The 19,702-nt window shown below is 36.1% G+C and overlaps 1 protein-coding gene across 1 annotated transcript; it reads left to right on the top strand.

The window, feature by feature from the left end:
• Positions 1 to 14,217: 14,217 nt before the first annotated feature.
• LOC130945884 (uncharacterized) lies at positions 14,218 to 15,547 on the top strand. The gene is made up of 2 exons (XM_057874579.1): positions 14,218 to 15,111; positions 15,368 to 15,547. Exons 1-2 carry the CDS (start codon positions 14,218 to 14,220, stop codon positions 15,545 to 15,547), a joined length of 1,074 nt encoding a protein of 357 aa, XP_057730562.1.
• Positions 15,548 to 19,702: the final 4,155 nt, after the last annotated feature.

The following is a 19,702-nucleotide window of genomic DNA, read 5'->3' as shown; positions in this document are numbered from 1 at the left end:
ATAGAGTAAGCTGATGGAGAAAGAAGAATAATATGATAATTGACATTCAAGGGTCTTAATCAAGCAATGATTCTGCTGTAGTGAGTTCCTTCAATTTTCACATTAAAATCTCTTGACAGTGTAGTATATGGAATGAATATCTTACATAATGTGTGAAACATTGTGCTGATGTCTCACATATTATCCATCATGTATTTAATAGAGAATGATACATGAGTCATTATTACTATCTTTATGTATAAGATACCTGTTAGAACTAAAATTAGAAGAAGTAAGAATTAAGGAGGAAGATATAGATCATTGAATGTATGATTGTGATTGTACTGAAGTTGAGAAAAATATTGAATATGTTTGTGTATAATGAAAAAAGAAGGAGTTAAAAATTAGGAATATTCAATTCTTTTTAGTTTAAGTGAAATACAGAAATAGCGAAAATTAATAATAAACCAAAATTTATCAAATTTTATTATTCTCTCTTTTTTTCATTCAATAATGCAATTCCTCATTCTTTTTATCATTAATATTCAAATAGTCTAGACTTTAATTTTGATATGGTAATAACAGAAAATATATTACACAATCATTCAATTATATTCGTTTTTTTATGTTTTCATATAAAATATGAGTGGAAATTAAACTTTTGCTTAGAGCTTGAAGGGAGCCAATATAATAAGCATAATTTGAGAGGAGGAAAAAATAAAATTAAAAAGATTAAACTATGAAAATAAAACTTTTGCATGGAGCTTGAAGCTTGGAGGGAGCAACATAATAAACATAATTTGTGAGGAGGAAAAAATAAAATTAAAAAGACTAAACTATAAAATAAAAAGATTTATCTATAAAATTTATCTATTTGGGAGGCCATTGTTATAGCGACCCTCAATTTTAAAAATATAAATATAAATAAGTTATAATTTATTTTATAAAATTAGAATTCTTTATTTTTAGAAAATTATTTTTATTATCAATAATTGAACTAATTTTATAATAATTTAAATTTAATCAAATCCATATTATTATTATTATTATTATTATTATTATTATTATAAATATTGTATATAATTGCCGTAAGTATTAAATTGCATTATAAGTTTATATATATTATATTCATAGCATTACTATTATTATTACTATTATTACATTTATTATTATTATTACATAACCATCATTGCTATTGCTAGTATTATTATTACTATTATTAATTATAAAGGATGGAAATCAAAGGCGGTTTATATTTTAGATTAAGTTATATATATATATATATATATATATATATATATATATATATATATATATCACTAAACTTCGTTCATGTACTATTATTATTATTCACTATTTAACCTAATACTTCATTCATTATATATATATATATATCCACTAAAGTTATCATTATCCTTATGTATATATAATAAAAAAAGTCTAAGGCGGCTTGCTTTCTTAAGTCATATATATATATATATATATATATATATATATATATATATATATATATATGAATACCGTAAGAAAAGAAAAAAGAGAGAGAGAAGAGCGTAACAAAGAGAAAAAAAAGAAAGAATGGAAATCTTTCTGAACTTCTGGCTTCGATTTTTTTGAAATTCGTAATTTCAATAAAAAATCTAATTCGGTAAGAGTATTCGTAACCTCCTCCTCTACATGTTAGTACCATTTTTGATTAGTGAAAGTTGACAGTGACGTAGCTCCTTTTTCCTTTGAGTTTGGCCAACGAGAGTTTTAGGAGGCACAGACGATTCTGGACATTTTCTTCTTCGATAGCTCACTCAGAAAGCTTCTCTTGAGCTTTGAATATTTTGATTCCGTACGAAGGTATGGTTTTGGTTTCTCGTAGTTAATATTTAATGTCATGTGAAAACTTAGGCTAGAAGACCTTAAGATAGGAATGAAATGAATGAATAATTGATGGATTGTGTATATGGTATAAAATGTGAGGTTTAGCTGTTGTCAATAATTCGCTGTTGAAGTTGGTCGATTTGGAAAAAGACTTAATATTGGTATTCGTTTGTTTATGAAATAATTTGTTACTGGAAATGGTTTGAATGACTGAGAGGTGTTTGGTTTGATAGTTGGGACCCTTGAAGGGTGGCAGAAATTTGAGTCTTAGAGGAGATATTGCCAAAATTTCTATAAGAATTGGAATTTTGATTTGAGGTATTATTTTAAAAGGGAAAGAGAGTATTATGTGGCTTGTGTATTTGAGACTATTTGTTGACCCTCTGTCGCAAGATGTGACCGGACACTTTAACTCCCCGGATTCCCCCATGGGCATGCATATAAATATGAATATTGAATATTATTGAGCTTGGAGTTTAAATCCATGGAATACTACATTATTGAGCTTGGAGTGTGACTCCATGGAATATTATATTTGAGCTTGGAGTTTGACTCCATAGAATATTATTGAGCTTGGGGATGCGCGCACATAGGGATTGTCCAATGGTTAACTACCAGGACATGTCGGGTTGGCTGTATAACCGACAGATGAGACTCATCAGCCATAGGACAGGCATACATCATATGCATTTGTTTGCTTTGTTTGAGTGTGCATTGTTTTAGCTTGCTTAACTGCTAAATTCTGCTTATCCGCTACTTGTTCTACTTGCTGTAAATGCTTCTCTATCTGTGTTTTCCTTGTTTGAACTGTATGTGTATGTTTTCTTAGAAATTCCTCTTGACGAAGGTGTGAGGAGAGAGGGTTGTTCCACCAATATCTCGGAGGATTGGAGGAGTCAGAAAGTGAAGTATTAAGTTAAAGTTAGATTCAGAACTAGAATACCTTAGATAGCTTACCTAATTTTTGGTTTAGTTTATTTTCCTTAAGAATGATTTTGAGTGTCGGAGTTCTAGGAATGCCTCTGGCTTTTCCGAGACCTTTTATATTAACTATGCGGACACCTTTACCATACTGAGAACCTTCGGTTCTCATCCCATACCATGTTGTTGTTTTCAGATGCAGGTCGAGAGACACCTCGTTGAGCGTCTGGGTATCCTCCTTACAAGCGAAGAACTACCTTTTTGACTGTCATATTTTGATTTTGGGCTATGTATACATGTTTATAGAATCTCCACATGTACATTTTGTGTTTTGTCCCTCCTAGAGGTTGATGTGGAGATACATGGTTTACTTTGTGGTTTGATTTTTATTTTGGGTTGTATATATATAATCATATACTCTGGCCGGCCTTAGCTTCGCAGGTCGAGTCTGGAGCTTGCTATCTAAGTTTTGGAACTCTGATATGTATATATGTTTTCAGCTTCCTTTTGATTTTTCCTGTCCGTTTACAAATATCCATGCGAGCGTGACACAATTTTCTGTTTATCGTTTTTGATTAGCTTATCCTTCAAGGCTCCTAGATATGACTTCATCCAACTATATCTATGTACATATCCTTTTTCTTTTAGAAGTCGTAATACCTTGCCACCTCTGCTTTACGACTTAAGCGTAAGGCCCTGTGTGATAGGGTGTTAGAATTGTCCCTTCTTATATATTAAGCTCATTATAATTAATTTTTTTGAGATAATATTATACAATTAAATCAATGTGTAAAATTATTATTCTGTGTATAAGACTATCTATTAACAAGATTTTAAGTCAAAAAACAAATTTACTATCTTGTTTGATTCTACTTCTAATACTATCTTTATTGCTTTGTGTTTGTGGAATTTAGTTTAATTATTGTGTTAGTCTTTCTAATTTATAATTAAGTCTTTATATATTTTTTTAAATTAAGTCTCTACGTTACTTTTAATTTTATTATTAAGTTTTTGTCAATATAAAAAATATTAGAATTAACAAAGTATTTTTTTATAAATTAAAAGTACCTATAATTAAGAATCTAATTAAATTTTTTTATCATATATTTTTGAGAAAAATATTTCGTTAATTTTAATATTTTTATATGAAAATAATCTAATTATAAAATTAAAAATAGTATAAAAATCTAATAAAAAAAAGTATAAAGATCTATTACAAATTTAGTAAAATAATAGAAATTAAAAAAATAAATAAATTATGTAATTATATATTCAAATTGTTTTTTTTTTTTTAAGTAATGCTACTTAGCGCTCGTGGCCAGACATTATAAACAATAAAAAAAATATATGATTAATAATGCTCTTGTACAATTGTAAAAATCGAACTGTGTGGTGCTCTATAATACCACATCTCCACCTGTGATCTAATGAGGTCTAAGGTCCTCTAACGTGCAGTGTCTCTTAATTGTCATTCTGTCACTGTATTTCTCAACGTATATGCGATAAAGGCTAATTATATAGGAAACTTTTGAATTAAATAATTTTATAGATATTTAACTTAATTTTAATTTTATATTTTAAATTTTTTGAATTAATTATATTTTTAATTATGTATTATTATTAATAGAAATATAAATTTTATTAAAAATTTAATAATTTATTTTATTTATTTTAATATTAGTGTTGTGATTAAAATTGTCTGTTTTGATATTAGTATTGAAATTTATTGATATTATGAATTATTATTTTTATTGCATCAAATTAAGATACTATTTTAGTAGTCCTAACTAATTTTATATCTATCTTTGTATTAGTTATCTTTAAAAATTGAGACTTAGTTATTCTTAAAATGTTGGTGAAGATGTATTTTTAATTTTTCAAGTTTATGACTAGCTATTTTATATTTCTTATTTACGTGGGTCCGATTTTACCGGTTCAACCATTAATTTATTGATTGAATCAATAAATCAGTGAACTAGTAATCTAATCGATTTGATCACCAGTTCGATTCTTATGACTATGCTCTTGCTTATAAGAGAGTGTGAATCACTCTTCTAACTTAATTGACACAATTAGTTTTTTCCTATAATTATATTCTCTCATTAATTACACTAAAAGTAAATTTTAAATTTAATGTGAATCAAATTCCAAAAACCTTTCTCTCATTATTATATTCACAACTTTATAAATTTTTTCCAAATAAAAATTTCAAATTCTTATATAGTTAATCCTAAAAAAATCTCAAATCACCTCAACATATTTTATAAAAAAATCAAAACATTTTAAATTTGATCGATTTCTATTTATTGAAAATTAGAAACATAAAAAATTATTAGTTTATGACCTACAAAATAAAATATTAAATAATAAATAATAATAAATCAACACCAATTCGTTGATATGGATGTTATATGTTTAAAATTATATATGTTATATGAGATTTTTTATTTTAATAAATAAAATAAATGTAATATTTACCAAAATAAATAATTTTATGAGTATTTACCAATTTAAATTTTCTTGCTATATCTCGTTTACAGTGTAAACGAGATGTAAACGAGATATGGTACGTCAGCGTGACACGTGTATATCTCGTTAAGTGTAAACGAGATATGTATATCTCGTTTACACTATAAACGAGATACATGAAAATGTCATCTCGTTTACACTATAAACAAGATAATAAAAGACAAATATTCAGCATCTATAAAAGGATGTGTAAGCCTTGGTATTCTCTATACACATTTCATATCCTTTCTCTGTCTCATTTTTCTCACAAAAACAAAGTTGAATGGCCAGTAACAATCCATTCATAGTTGTGCTTGTTTATCCCAATCGTTGTATGAGAAATGGCGACAACGGAGTGACATTTGAGTGTTAGGATCCGATATTATTTCGCATTCAGTGTGTGGAGACGTTGTCAGATTTGAAGAGTTTAATATTGAGCAAGCTCGGTAGTACATAAGCGAGGAAGATAGGTAGGGTGGGGGTATAGGTTGCTGACACCCATGGAAAATGGAGTCTTCCGGTTTCGCCTATTCCGACTTCAAGGGGACGAGCATGTGCGAATGATGTTCGAAATTCATGGGAGGATCATGGTAGAGCAGGTAATGGAGTTGTCCGCTGAGGTGGGTCACGGTGGTACTGGTAGTGGTGGTTCCGTACACGAAACCTATGTGCAGGACGGCCGACCTCTCGCACCACCGCCCATTCATGTCGCTATTCCGGAGCATGAGGCAGGGGAGGGTGAGGAGGAGTCGGACGAAAATTACGTGGCAGACAGTGTGGACAGTGAGTCATCCGATGGTGGCAATAAGGATGAGTTTGTGCCGAAGACACCTACTGGGGCTGTGGCGCGCCATGTGCTGCCTCCACCTCACCCAATTTCGGTGCTATCGGCAGTGCCAAGTCACTATCACAGTCTAGATCTAGACGCCATGCATGAGAGGACCCCGGTTTCTGACACCTGTGAAGCGGATTACAACCTAGACGGTAATGTAAAGTGTCGGGTCAGACATCGGTTCAGAAGCCGAGAGGCGGTGCTTCAAGGTGTGAAGAACTACAATATTCGCAGGAGTGCTGAGTACCGGGTGATCGAGTCCGACCGGTTAAAGTACCATGTGCAGTGCCGTCAAGCTGGCAATGGGTGTCAATGGAGCCTTCATGTGGCCCTTCGTCAGAATCTTGGATATTGGTAAGTTCAAATTTAATTGTGAATTTGAATACTTTTGTATGATATGTTATGTAGGTTATAGATATAGTGTAAGCATAAATGTTTTGTTGTGATTAGGGTGGTTCGGAGGTTTGGTGGACCGTACAGCTGTCTAGCACCAACCGTATCTCAAGACCGTCATCAGTTAGATAGCAGTCTCATCTGTAGGGTCATATTGCCCTTAATTCAGTCCAACCCCTCTGGCAGTATCCCAGTCTTGCAAAGTGCAGTCCAAGCAAGCTATCACTTCAAACACTCATACAGGAAGGTGTGGATGGCAAAGCAGAAGGCAATTGCGCGGATATACGGTGATTGGCAAAAGTCGTACAACAAGGTGCCGAAGCTGCTTCAGGCACTGCAGCCACACAAGCTTCAGCATGAAGGATTCCTTCCTCTGCACTGCTTGCTGTGCTGCCACGGGAGGCCTGGCGCCGAGCTGCTGCTCCACCAACGCCCACGTCTCCGTATGGTACCACCTACCAAAGTCACGGAGGCACCCCCGACGGAGTTACTGTGTGCGTGTAGGCCTAGGTGGTACGCCACGTCCTGCAGGGTGATAGTGACCTCACCCCACGGGAGATGAAACGTGTGCGTCTCTGGATGCCATCGCTCCATCAGTGCCGAAATCAGGGAATTGTCAAAAGTAAAATCCCTGAGGGGCACCGTGTCGCCGAATTTGGCCTCAGCCACATACGGCACGATGGTGTCCGGTGGAGGTAAAGTATGGCTCACTCGCCGAGGCAGTAGGAGGCGAGGCCTCTGTAGAATGAAAAAATATATATATAATTTAGCCTTAAGAATACAATATTTCAACTATCTATCCTACACATGTTTCTACATTACATATTCGATAATAGGAAAATCCTAACTACAACGTTATAAATACTAACAACATAGCACAAGAATAACATAGTTCCAAACTAATAATTATGTCATACCAACCTTGTAACACCCTCACTATCAGAATGTCACGCTTCCGGCTGCGCTACTCTGATAGCAAGAAATATTACGACAACTTCATATACTTAATAATAAAATAGGAGCATTTGACCCGAAATCATATCACTATTCTTTTTGAAAAGCGGAGAAAGAATACTTTTTAAATAAAACAAAACAAGCATATACATGTACAAAACTTCTTACTCAAGTAACTTATACTATTATATACATACAAATCATACAACTCCTATCCCTCTTACATAATATAATATTGATGGCGAGGGTTAAATAAATAAAAAATAAACAGCATTATTGACTAAGCGAAACGCAATACAACCCTTCGTGAGATTTTTCATCCGTCTCCTAAAAAGATAAAGCTGTAGGGGTTGAGAACCTAACCACACGGTCTCACCACAGAGTTTCAGAATTGTCATAATAAGATATTTAAGGAGAAATCTACTTTTAAGCTCAGTGATTCTTGTTCGTCCTTTGAATCTTTTAAAAACCAACAATTAGTCATCCAAAAACCTTTTTCAAAAATCAATATTTAAATATCCAGAAATCCAAAACCTTTCTTTTCTTATAAGAAAATCTTAATCAGAAATCAACTACGCAATCAATCAACACAATCATCAATTCAGCACCAAAGCTCATTCTCAAAAGTAGTACACCAGGACAAACACAGGCAAACAGACAAAGAAACCACAGGTTTAGGTAGCATTTACAGTAAATAGTTCAGGTATTAGTTAATAACAGTTTAACAATTAGGCAAATCAAAATATATTCAAACCCAAGCTTGTCCTATGGCTAATGAGCTCATCTGTCGGTTATACAGCCAACCCGACAAGTCCGGTTTGCTAAACTATTGGACTGTTCCCCGATGCGCATCTCCATGAGTCTATGCATAGCTTTTTCTCATATATATATCAAGTCGCTCAATGGAGGTACCATTCCCGGAAATTTATAAGTGCTCGGTCACCCTTACGTCGTAGGGTAAACAGAGTATCGAGTCTCAACCTGGAACAAGTGGTGGCAAGCCACTGCGTCTATCCAGGAAAACTCGTGTCTCAGATAATTCAAATAAATAAGCCATATGAATATTTCAATCATAATTCATCAATATCCACATCATTCTCAATGTTATCATCATTCATCAGTTCATATCTCATTTCCAAATTCATTCAAAAATCACACTTTAAAATCAATTCTCCTCGTCTTTCATTCAAATTCAATCATCATCATCCATCCTCCCATTCCGTTCATCAACAACCCCAACTCAAAATATAATTTATTCTTTTCTAAATAAATCAAATTTAAAACTTATAATCTTTAAAACCAAATCTTTTTAAATAATTATTTTAAACGAAACTTTCAATTTTTATAAAATTTCGACAGCATTTTCTCTAAAACTTGGACACTGCCACCATTTTTGGGTCCCATCCAAACATTCCTCAACTATCCTCAATCATTTCCAAATTTCAATCAGTTTCCAAAATTCAACCAATTCTAATAACAAATTATTTTTAAATAGAACGAATTCTAATAATAAATCTTTTTCAAAGTCAAACCAGCTCCAATATTAAATCATTTATAAAATCAAACCAACTCAAAATCAAACCGCTTCCAAAATCAATTCATTTTTCATATCTCAAATCATTTCCAAAGCTGATTCATTCATATTATTAAATTAACTCCAAAACCACGAAAAAAATCACTTTTCATACTATTCAACTAAATACTTTACAAACCAATTTCTCATTAATAACCACACACCACTCAAACAATCAGTAATTCAGTCCACCAAACAACCACATTCATAAGGCAAATAAAATCACAAAAATATGTTTTTCACTTCATAATCTATTTATAACAATTCTGTAATATAAAATAAATTTTAAGAAAACTCATACCTCGATTTAGTCAAAGCTCAGTAGTTAAACGCACCAAATCCTCTTTTGTTTATTTTCAATTTTACAGCAGCGGCAGCAACCTTGCTTATTTTCAGGCAATATCAACAGCGGCATCAAGAATCGCAACAACAACACTTTTTTGACATAATTAAAATTTAACGCGAAATTTATATTGAGCGGAATTAGAACAAAATTAGTAATGGAATATTACGGTAAATTGAAACAGAACCAAATAATCTCACCACGAGAAACAAAGCAGCAGCGACCCTCTGAACCGATCAGGCGGCAGCTCTGGCAACTACCTCTAGTGATCGCGGCTACCAGAAGCTCCGATGGTTCAACAACATCCTTAATTTCGACGCACAAACACAGGAACTCAAACCTACGGTACCAACATCTCGGAATCTCTAACAGATTATAACAGAACACTGATTTCAAGGGGTTTTGGAAACAAAACACTTACCAAGAAGACAAGGGTTCTAGCGGCAGCTTTCGGCAACCACACCCGCAGTAGCACAGCTTCCAACAGAACCAAATAGAGCAACAGTAACCTTTGAGCAACTCCAGTGAGCTTCATCAGCGGTGGTAAGAACTGAGGTCAATGGGTGACGGCAACACGGCTCCACCACCGGTGATCGTGAAGCACGCCGGTGGCGCTTCCCTCACTCAACGGCGTTCTCTCTCAGTCGGCCTTCCTCCACCCACAAGCTCCTCTCTCGCGGACCAAAACAGCAGAAACGAAGGAGCTCCATCGTGCTTCTCTCTCGCAAGCTAGCAAGGACGACAGTAGCACGTGGTGACCTCGACAACGGCAGCGAGGACGGCGCGGCGGCGTGAGCACCACGGCGCCCGCTCTCTCCTCTCCTTGCATGTTGTTTAGGTTGTCGATGTTGGTGACTTTGACTGGCTCCAGCGGCGACGAGATAGGCTCCTCGCATGCAGCAGCTCGGCGACGACAGCAAGGTGGACGGCGGTGGCGTGGACAGCTCCAAGTTCTCAGATCCCTTTCTCTCTTCCTTTGTCCTCACATTTTCCTCTCTTTTTTTCCCTTTCTTTCTTCCCTGTTTCTTTCTTTATTTCTTGATGTGGTATTTTGAGATAAATTTGATGAGATTTCATGGCCGCGAGATTAAATTAAAAACTGTGATAAATCGGTAACTGTGAAACTCAAAAATAGATTAAAATTTAAATGTATATTTTGAAATAAAAATAAAAAGGGTTCGATTCTTTGTGAAGAATAGAAAATGTCCATGAAAAATTATTTTTTGGGAGATATAAATGTGTTTTTATGAAAAGATTGAGTTTAATATTATAATTATATAAGTTTTTTGGATATGTTGGGTAATAAATAAAGCTCATGGTTATTTTTATAAATATGAAACAAAAAGTGAAGGTTTGAATATAATTCTATAAAATATTGAGGAGTTCGTGATTTATAAAGTAGTAAACAAATGTTTGAAAATAAGGTTTTATAAAATAAGTTTTAAGAGTATTATAAATATAATTTTAAATATTTGTTGAAAATTACTCATTTATATTAGAATAAATTATTATTATAATTATTATTTATCAAGATATTATTTTATAAGAATATTATTATATGTATTATGAAAAATAAAACAGAGAATGGTAAACAGACAAGTTTTTCTAAAAGTTTTAGAAAGATAAATCTAAGTTAAGGATCTCATGATCCTCTCTTTATAAAATATTTAGGAAAAGATGAGGGAAGAGTGTGAAGATAGTTTATGATGTTGAAGGTCAAGAACTAAAAGAATGATGAGAAAGAAAAAAAAAAGAAAAGAAAAGGATTAAGGAACCTCTGCCACACGAGAAAAGAGAACCGAAAAGAAAAGAATATATTAGTTAAAGGAATCTTTGTCATAGGAGAGCAGAGAGCAAAGACCAAAAGAATCTAACGAAAATTTTCTACAGGAGAGCAGAGAATAGGAAAGAAAAGAATGTATTAACTAAAGGAATATCTGCCACAGGAGAGCAGATCTCTATCATAGGAGAGCAAAGCATAAAGATAAAAAGACTTTAAAAAACTGTCTACCACATGAGAGCAGATGTAACTTTGTTTGGGACTTAAAGCCAAATGTATAATGGAGACGTCCATACACTATGAATTATTTTTTAGATGTAAGCATATTACATGTTTAAAAGTCACACTATATGCGGCATGGCCGTAAGAATTATATGCATACTGTTTCTGTGATTGTGTGTATGTGTGTTTCTTGACTTGTGATTTTTTTTTGTATCTCTGGTTTGTTAAAGTTGTTTGTATTATGAGGTTTGTTGCTATTGGCCATCTGTTGAAGATTGTAAGTATTCTATTGTGGAATTCCTGTATAACAAATAATAAAATGAACATAACTATACACTCCAACCCTACTAAGAACTCCCCAGTTCTTATCTCCTATTTGCACCCCTTTTAGCTACAGGTGTGAAGGTTTAGTGCGGAGCTATAGGAGCATAGAAGATTATGTTTACGAGTTGAGTTGTTAGAATTTATTTTTTCCTCGCCTTGTTAGTTAGAGTTTTATTCAGAGGGGTAGACTTTGTAATTGCTTTTGTATGTAATACTATAATGTATTATTAATATTAAGTATGTGAATATGTGTTGTTTGTTCTTGTTGAAAAAGTTTTAAGTTTTTAGTAAAACCATTAATAGATTTACGCGTAAAGGCTCATACCTTATTATTTAATATATGAGAGTCGTCGTAATACCCCTGCTATCAGAGTGGCGCACCCGGAAGCATGACATTTTGATAGTAAGGGTGTTACATTTGTCAAATTAAAGTTTAAATGAAAGTAATTTTATAGAATTAATTTTGTACTTGTTTGGATGCCATTAAATTGATAAAAAAGATCTTTTTTATTTTTTAACATATTTAACAAATTTCTTGTAGTAAAAATAAAAGAAGTAAAAAATAAAAAAGCTTTTTTAAAAAGTTACAATTTATATTTTTTTAAAAAATATTTTCTTCTTTAAAAAAAGATTTTTTACATAATAAATAAATAAAAAAGTATTTTTATATTATTGTATCCAAACATAATTGATAGATAAAAAGATCTTTTTGTATGAGATATCTAAATATAAAATTATTTTTACTTTTCTAAAAGATCTTTTAAAAAAAGATAATTCGAAAAAAGATCTTTTCCTAAAAGCTCATTGAAACAAGCTCAAATTTGGGTAGGAGTAAGTTTGTGTCAACATAGTTTATGTTTGGCAATTCTATACCAAGATTAATTTTGATAAAATAAATATTATTCAGATAATATTAGTTAAAATTACTTTTAGATAGATAATTACTAAATATGGATATGACATTAAATTATAATGTTATTCTTTTAATCATGTTTAATTTTTTTGATATTTTTTCCTGGTATGTTTTTTATATAGTATTTTTTTAGTACTCTTGACACTCTTTTTCACTACGCTATAATTTATTATTATTATTATTATTATTATTATTATTATTATTATTATTATTATTATTATTTATGGTTAATTTATTTGTTTAGTTTACTTTACCTAATGAGATCAATAAATCATATTATAAAAAGATAATAAAAATAAATATAATACTCAAAAAGCACAATTATAAAAATGTATAATATCAAACCAAACAAAAATTAACAAAAAATAAAAATGATAAACAATAAAAAAGAGAGCTCATATAAAGAGAATCAATAAAAATTTCATAAATAAAATAATAACATGTACGAATGGATTAGTAAAAAGGAATTAAAAGTTTAGAGTTAATGACTAAATGCTGGTTAGTAAATACAAAAACTAAGAATCTTTATTTCTTGTAAATGTAAGTTTGAGAACAAAATTTCAGCTGCCTTCACAAGAAAAAAAGTATTCAAACCAAAAATTGAAGCGATTAAGCAACTTAAACGTGCTTTTCACCTCTCTAACGTCAAAACAAACATACCCTAAGTAATTAAACATTTATAGCTGCTGCTGCTTCTTTTCACAGCCTTTCTTATTTAATTTCTGTTCCGGGCCTAGCATTTGGAACCCTAATAGGCCTAAATGTGACACGGTCCAGACACCCCTCGTTATCTGAACCACCCGTGAAAATCTCCACGTGTAACCACCTTTTAAATCCTAAGCAGTGAGCCCTCCTTATAAGATAAGATAACTCATACCACTATAAAAGGGGAGTCCCTCTACTCTTCCAAGTATGATATAATTTTACCCTAACGCTCAAACCTTACCTCATTAAATCTTTGACTTGAGCATCGGAGTGTATTTGCAGGTACTATCTCCCGCCGCTCCTGAGGTCCGATCACGCCATTCGCCGAGACCGACGAGTTTTCGATCCATCTAATCAAAATCATCCAAGGTCATCCTTGTACATTGGCGCCGTCTGTGGGGATTATCGAGATCCTTACAGCACGGGAGACATCTACGAGGAGCTACCCAACCAAAACCCAGAACCTAACCATCAACAACTTGATAAGCCTGAACCTCAAAACCACGATGACCCCCTGGAGCATGGGAAGGTGGCCAGCATGGTCCACAACCACGCAATGCGCAGTCAACCTAGATAGCAATCACGAGAAGAAGATCACTAGTCTAACCGAAGCAGGCCATTCGGCTGCCTAGGAGAGGATACAAATTGCATAATCTAAGAGCTTCATGACCGAGGTCAAACCCTAGAAGGTAGGATTGCCATAAGCAAATGCTACCAACCAGAGCACATGGGCGAAACAGTCTCTCGAACCGCCTCCAGAAGGGAAAACGAAGCTCGAATCCCAGTTCGACATCATGAGGGCCATAGGAATCGTAGTCGATCCTGAGATTCCAACTGAGAAGACCATGAAGAAAGACACCAGAGGGACTCCAAGCGGAGGTGACACAAATGCATTGTAATGGGCGCAATCCTATTCACCGATAAAATTCTAAGAGTAAGGTTATCGAAGGGGTTCGACAAGCCAACTGACATGAAGTATGACGGCACCAAAGACCTGCAAGAGCACATAATGGACTTTGAGGCCAAGATGAACCTAGAAGGAGTAGTCGATGCTGTCCAATGCTGGGCCTTCCCGGTAACCTTAGTCGGTTCGGCTATCAAGTGGTTCAATGCACTCCCGAACGGTTCAATATCATGCTTCGACGACATCTCCCAAAAATTCCTGGCACAATTCACCACACACATAGCCAAAGTAAAGCACCTGATTAGCCTACTTGGCATAACACAATGCCCAGAAGAGTCCACCAGGAAGTACTTAGACGGATTCAACAATGAGTGCCTAACCATCGATGGTTTAACAGACTCAATAGCTAGCCTATACCTAAATAACGGGCTCATGAACCAGGACTTCAGGAAACACCTCACAACCAAACAAGTCTGGACGATGCACGAAATCCAGAATGTGGGAAGGGAGTACATAAATGACAAAGAAGTGAGCCAAATTGTGGCGGCCAATAAACGGCACCACGGCAACATGGCACCACAAACCAACCCCCCACAAAAAGAACCGAACAAAGATCAGCCGAGACTTCCTGTCCACAATCGAACACCACGGGTGGGAAAATTCACCAATGACACCCTTATACCGGTCCCAATCATCGAAATTTACCACCAGATAGCAGAAACGGACGTACTTTCCAAGGCCAGACAACTAAAAGAATGCACAGGTGGCAACAAAATCCTGTACTATAATTATCACAAAGGATACGGTCATAGGACCCAAGACTATTTCAACCTTAAGGACACACTCGAACAAGCCATCCGAGACGGTAAACTCCCCAAGTTCTCCAAGGTAATTCAAGAGTCCCAGAGGATGGAAAGAGAAAAATCTCTAGAACACAAAATGCGAAACTCGAGGAGCGTAAAAATGGTTTGCCGAGAAAGCCCGGAGGCCGATCCAACTATAGTAGTAAACGTCATCACGGGAAAGAACGTTCCAAGAAATATATGTCCGTGTTGAAAAAGGACCTCCGAGTTTTAGCCATCAAAGAAAAACAAAGAGGTCACTCCACCACACTAACCATGACATCTCATTCGACGACTGCCAGAATAGCATGGCCAAGGAAGACGCCCCTTACGTCATTTTGGCCAAAGTTGGAACAGGTATAGTTAAATGGATATTAGTAGACACAGGAGCAGACTCAAACATCCTCTTCAAAGGGGCCTTCGACAAACTCGACCTCCGAAACGAGGACTTGCAGAACCACTTTAACAGGATAACTGTCTAGCGAATATTGTACTAGCAAAAAAAGCAAATAGTAAGTGGCGAATGTGCGTCGATTACGTGAACTTAAACAAAGCTTGTCCAAAAGATGCCCTTTCACTGCCCAACATCGACAGCCTAGTGGATGATGTCTCGGGACATTAATACCTCAGCTTTATAGATGCACACTCCGGGTACAGCCAAATACCCATGCACAAACCAGATGAGGAAAAAACTGTGTTCATCACCCCCGAGAGAACGTATTATTATATGGCCATGCCGTTCGGTCTAAAAATGTAGGCGCCACATACCAGAGACTCGTAACAAAGGTTTTTAAAGACCTCTCAAGAACAAAACTAGAGGTCTACATAGATGACATGTTAGTCAAGACGAAAACTGGTGACGAGCTCATCAATGACCTTAAGCTGCTACTCAAAACCCTAAGAAAGTATTGGATGCAGCTCAACTTGGCAAAATACGCATTCAGAATGGAGGCCGAGAAATTCCCTGGGCTTCAAGATCACGCAGCAAGGGGTGGAAGCCAACTCGGAAAAATGTTGAGCCATCCTTGAGATGAGCAGCTCGGTAAACCTCAAAGACGTCCAAAAATTAACCGGGTAGTTGGCTGCCCTTTCGCGCTTCCTTTGGGCTTCGGCACAGAAGGCTCTCCCATTCTTCAAATTCATGAATAAAGGCATAAATTACCAATGGAAACCAGAGTGCAAAGAAGCCCTCCAACATTTTAAAAGGGTGTTAGCAGAACCCCCCCCATCATCTTCAAACCTATAATGAAGGAAATGTTGTACCTCTACCTATCCATAACGGAAGAGGCTCTGGCCGCAGCATTGATCCGTGAAGACGAATAGAAGACTCAACAACTAATATACTTCATAAGCAAAGTGTTCAAGAACTTCAAAACATGATATTACTGTCTCAAGAGACTCACCTACGCCCTGCTAACTGCTTCCCGATGTCTCCGTCAGTACTTTCAGATCCACCCCATTGCGGATCGAATGGATGCTCGCTTGGTCAATATAACTATCCCAATATGAAATTTAGTTTGAGCCCAGAAACACGAACAAAGTTCAAGCGATGATATATTTCATCACTGGTATAACCCCTAGGAGCAAAACACCCGAGCCATAAAAGTTGCACGTCGACGGATCGTCGAACGTCAGCTTTGGTGGAGCAGGAGTGATATTGAAGAACAAGAAAGGAATTTCCATCTAATAGTCAATTTAATACGAATTTTCGATCTCCAACAACCAAGCCGAGTATGAAGCCCTATTGGCTGGTTTAACGCTAGCCAAGGAAGTTGGAGTAAAAACTCTGAAAGTTTAAAGCGACTCTCAAGTTGTTAACTCCCAGGTAGAAGGAGATTACCAAGCACGGGATCCCCTTTTACCAAAGTACCTATGCAGGGTTAAAGAACTGGCGCTAAATTCAATGCAGTTACGATACAACGCATCCCAAGAGAGAAAAATCCAAGGGCCGACCTACTCTCAAAGCTAGTAAGCACCAAGCCGCACTCCAAAAACCGGTCCTTAATCCAAGAAGTCATACAAACACCTTCTATCTTACCACCAGGTCTAACCTACATGCCTTTTTTGGATTACTGACTTGGATGATCCTCATCATCCGATACCTAGAAAAGGGCGAATTACCCGACAACCCAACTAAAGCAAAGCGCATAAAGTGCGAAGGGACCAAATACACCATAATAGCAAGACAACTATACAAGAGGGGACTCTCCCAACCCCTCCTAAAATGCATCGAACAACACCAAACAGACTATGTCCTGCGGAAAATTCATGAAGGGTGTTGCGATCATGATATCGAAGGTAAAACCCTGGCCCAAAAGATCATCTGAGCTGGATATTTTTTGCTGACCATCATCAAAGACTCCCTCCACCTAATCAAGACCTGAAAATAGTGTCAGATTCATGTCGACCTCCACCAAGCGGCTCCATAGCAACTCAGCACCATATCGGTTGAATGTCCCTTCGGGACATGGAAAGTTAACCTCATGTGGCACTTCCCAATAGCCCCGGGATAACTGAGGTTTCCTCGTCGTGTCCATCGACTATTGCACCAAATAGATCGAAGCAGAGGCATTATTCGCAATCACGATCACCTAATGCTGAAAGTTCTTTTGGAGCCAAGTCATCACCTGATCCGGTATCCCTAAAATCATAATCTTGGACAATGGAACCCAGTTCATAGATATGCAATTTAGAGAATTCTTGGAACGACTCGAAATCACCCAGAAATTCAGCTCGGTAGAACACCCACAGAGCAATGATCAAGTTGAAGTGGCCAACAAAAGCATTCTGAAAGGACTTAAGAATAGGCTAGATGAAGCCAAAGGATTGTGTGCCGAAGAGATAGGATACTTCCTCTGGTCGTACCGAACTTTGCCCTAGAGCTCAACCAGAGAAACACCCTTTAAGTTGACATACGGCACGGAAGCCATCATCCCGGTTGAAGTCAGAGAACCAAGCCCTTGAAGAACCATTGGAGGACACGATGATGCTGCAGAATGAGATCTCATAGATGAGGTAAGAAACAAAAGGTGAGTTTGATATACAACCGAGACATCGTAAAATGAGAGTTCAAACAAGGAGACATGGTCCTACGATATAATGACATCGGTCCCAACTCTAGGAAAAGGGAAGCTAACTCTATACTGGGAAGGACCCTACCGAGTCAAAGCTGTGAACGAGAAAGGGTCTTATAAGCTAGAACGGCTCAACGTCATTGATCTACCGAGGTCATGGAACTCGCAAATTTATGACGCTGTTATTCGTAAATTGAGATTCCGAGTGGGTAACTTAGGAAAGTTACTTTTTTCTATTTTTTTTGTTTTATTTTGTTTTGTTTTAAATCTGGCACTCTTTCAGTCTTTCATATCCCAAGTTGCAGGGAGGTTTTAACGAGGCTTACATTCTCTTATACCCTTTAATAAAACTTTTTCATTTCTTTATATATTTATTTGTATTACTTCCAATGAGTGAAATCTAAAAACTATAAAATAGAAACTTGAAAAAAACAAAAGCGTCTACCCTGGGACTAATCACCCTCGAGGCCAACAAAAAAATAGATATCCAAAATATTGAAAGAGAACTAATCAAAAGTCAGCCCACCAAGAGGCTCCAAAAGTTCATAACAAAGTGGCCCCAAAAGCTATCAAGACAAAAGGTATACGCCTAACACACGACTTACAAACTTAACAATTTTTTATACAAAATAAAACAAAATTACTCAAGGTCCACGATCTGCCCATCTTTTACGGTCTGGAAGGCCCCCATGAGGACACATCCACATCTAGAGTCAATATTTGAACTTGAGCTTTCAAAGCTTCCTCAATCGCCGAGACCGCGGTCTTAGAATCAGCAAGAAGATCGACTTCCTATTTCTTCAGACCCTCCACCTCTGCCTTCGCAGCTTCGGCCTCAGAGCAGGTAGTAGCAGTAGCCTACTCTGCATCGACAGCCTGCTTTTGCACCTTAACCAACTAGGTCATGAACTCGAGCTCCCAGTCTGCCAATTGCTGAATCTTCAAGCCAGCATTTTCTGCTTCCTTTTACCGCCTTCAACTTAGTGGCCTCAGACGCCTCTAACTGATCTTTCAGAGAACTTATATCCACCTGTTCCTGGAGAAGCTTGCTATCCAAAAAAAGGGATTGAGAGAGCATTGACTCTACCTTACGGACAGTGGCAGCAGAATGAAGGAGGACACGATACACCAACTTTGTCTGCCTGGTAACATCGCAGTCCTTAAAAAAGTCCTCGGTCCCCGAGCAACAGATGATGATCAATAAACCTAGATGCATCAAAGGAGCGATCCATCACGCAGGACATAGTAACCCCCTTACCACCCCTCCCCGTTACTTTCCTCGACCGGTCTTTTATGCTTCTTATCAAGCTCAGGAATCAGAATCTCCTGGAGATCATCATCCCCATGAGTCTCCCCAGCAAAAAGCTCCTAAGACATGGTCTGGGAGCTGGGAAGAGAGACAACGTGAGGAGTCGAAGGCGAAGTCCCGTCACCACCACTTTTTGAGTCACGAAGGAAGACAACTTTCAACTTGGCCAAGGTCATCTGCCCGCCAGCCATCTCGACTAAAAAACAGGAGAAACATAAAAATTTATAAGTTATGAAGTCAAAAATCAAAAGCAG

Source organism: Arachis stenosperma, chromosome 8 (assembly GCF_014773155.1).
Source record: "Arachis stenosperma cultivar V10309 chromosome 8, arast.V10309.gnm1.PFL2, whole genome shotgun sequence".
Classification (NCBI taxonomy): domain Eukaryota; kingdom Viridiplantae; phylum Streptophyta; class Magnoliopsida; order Fabales; family Fabaceae; genus Arachis; species Arachis stenosperma.
Note: the sequence above shows the minus strand (reverse complement) of the source record. Positions and strands in the feature narration are given on the sequence as shown.

Bases quoted from the DNA above. Each gene is read 5' to 3' on its own strand.
- LOC130945884 (XM_057874579.1), top strand. From the start codon at position 14,218: ATGGGCGCAATCCTATTCACCGATAAAATTCTAAGAGTAAGGTTATCG. The intron at 15,112-15,367 runs GTAATTCAAGAG...GACGACTGCCAG, and splicing joins AACTCCCCAAGTTCTCCAAG to AATAGCATGGCCAAGGAAGA.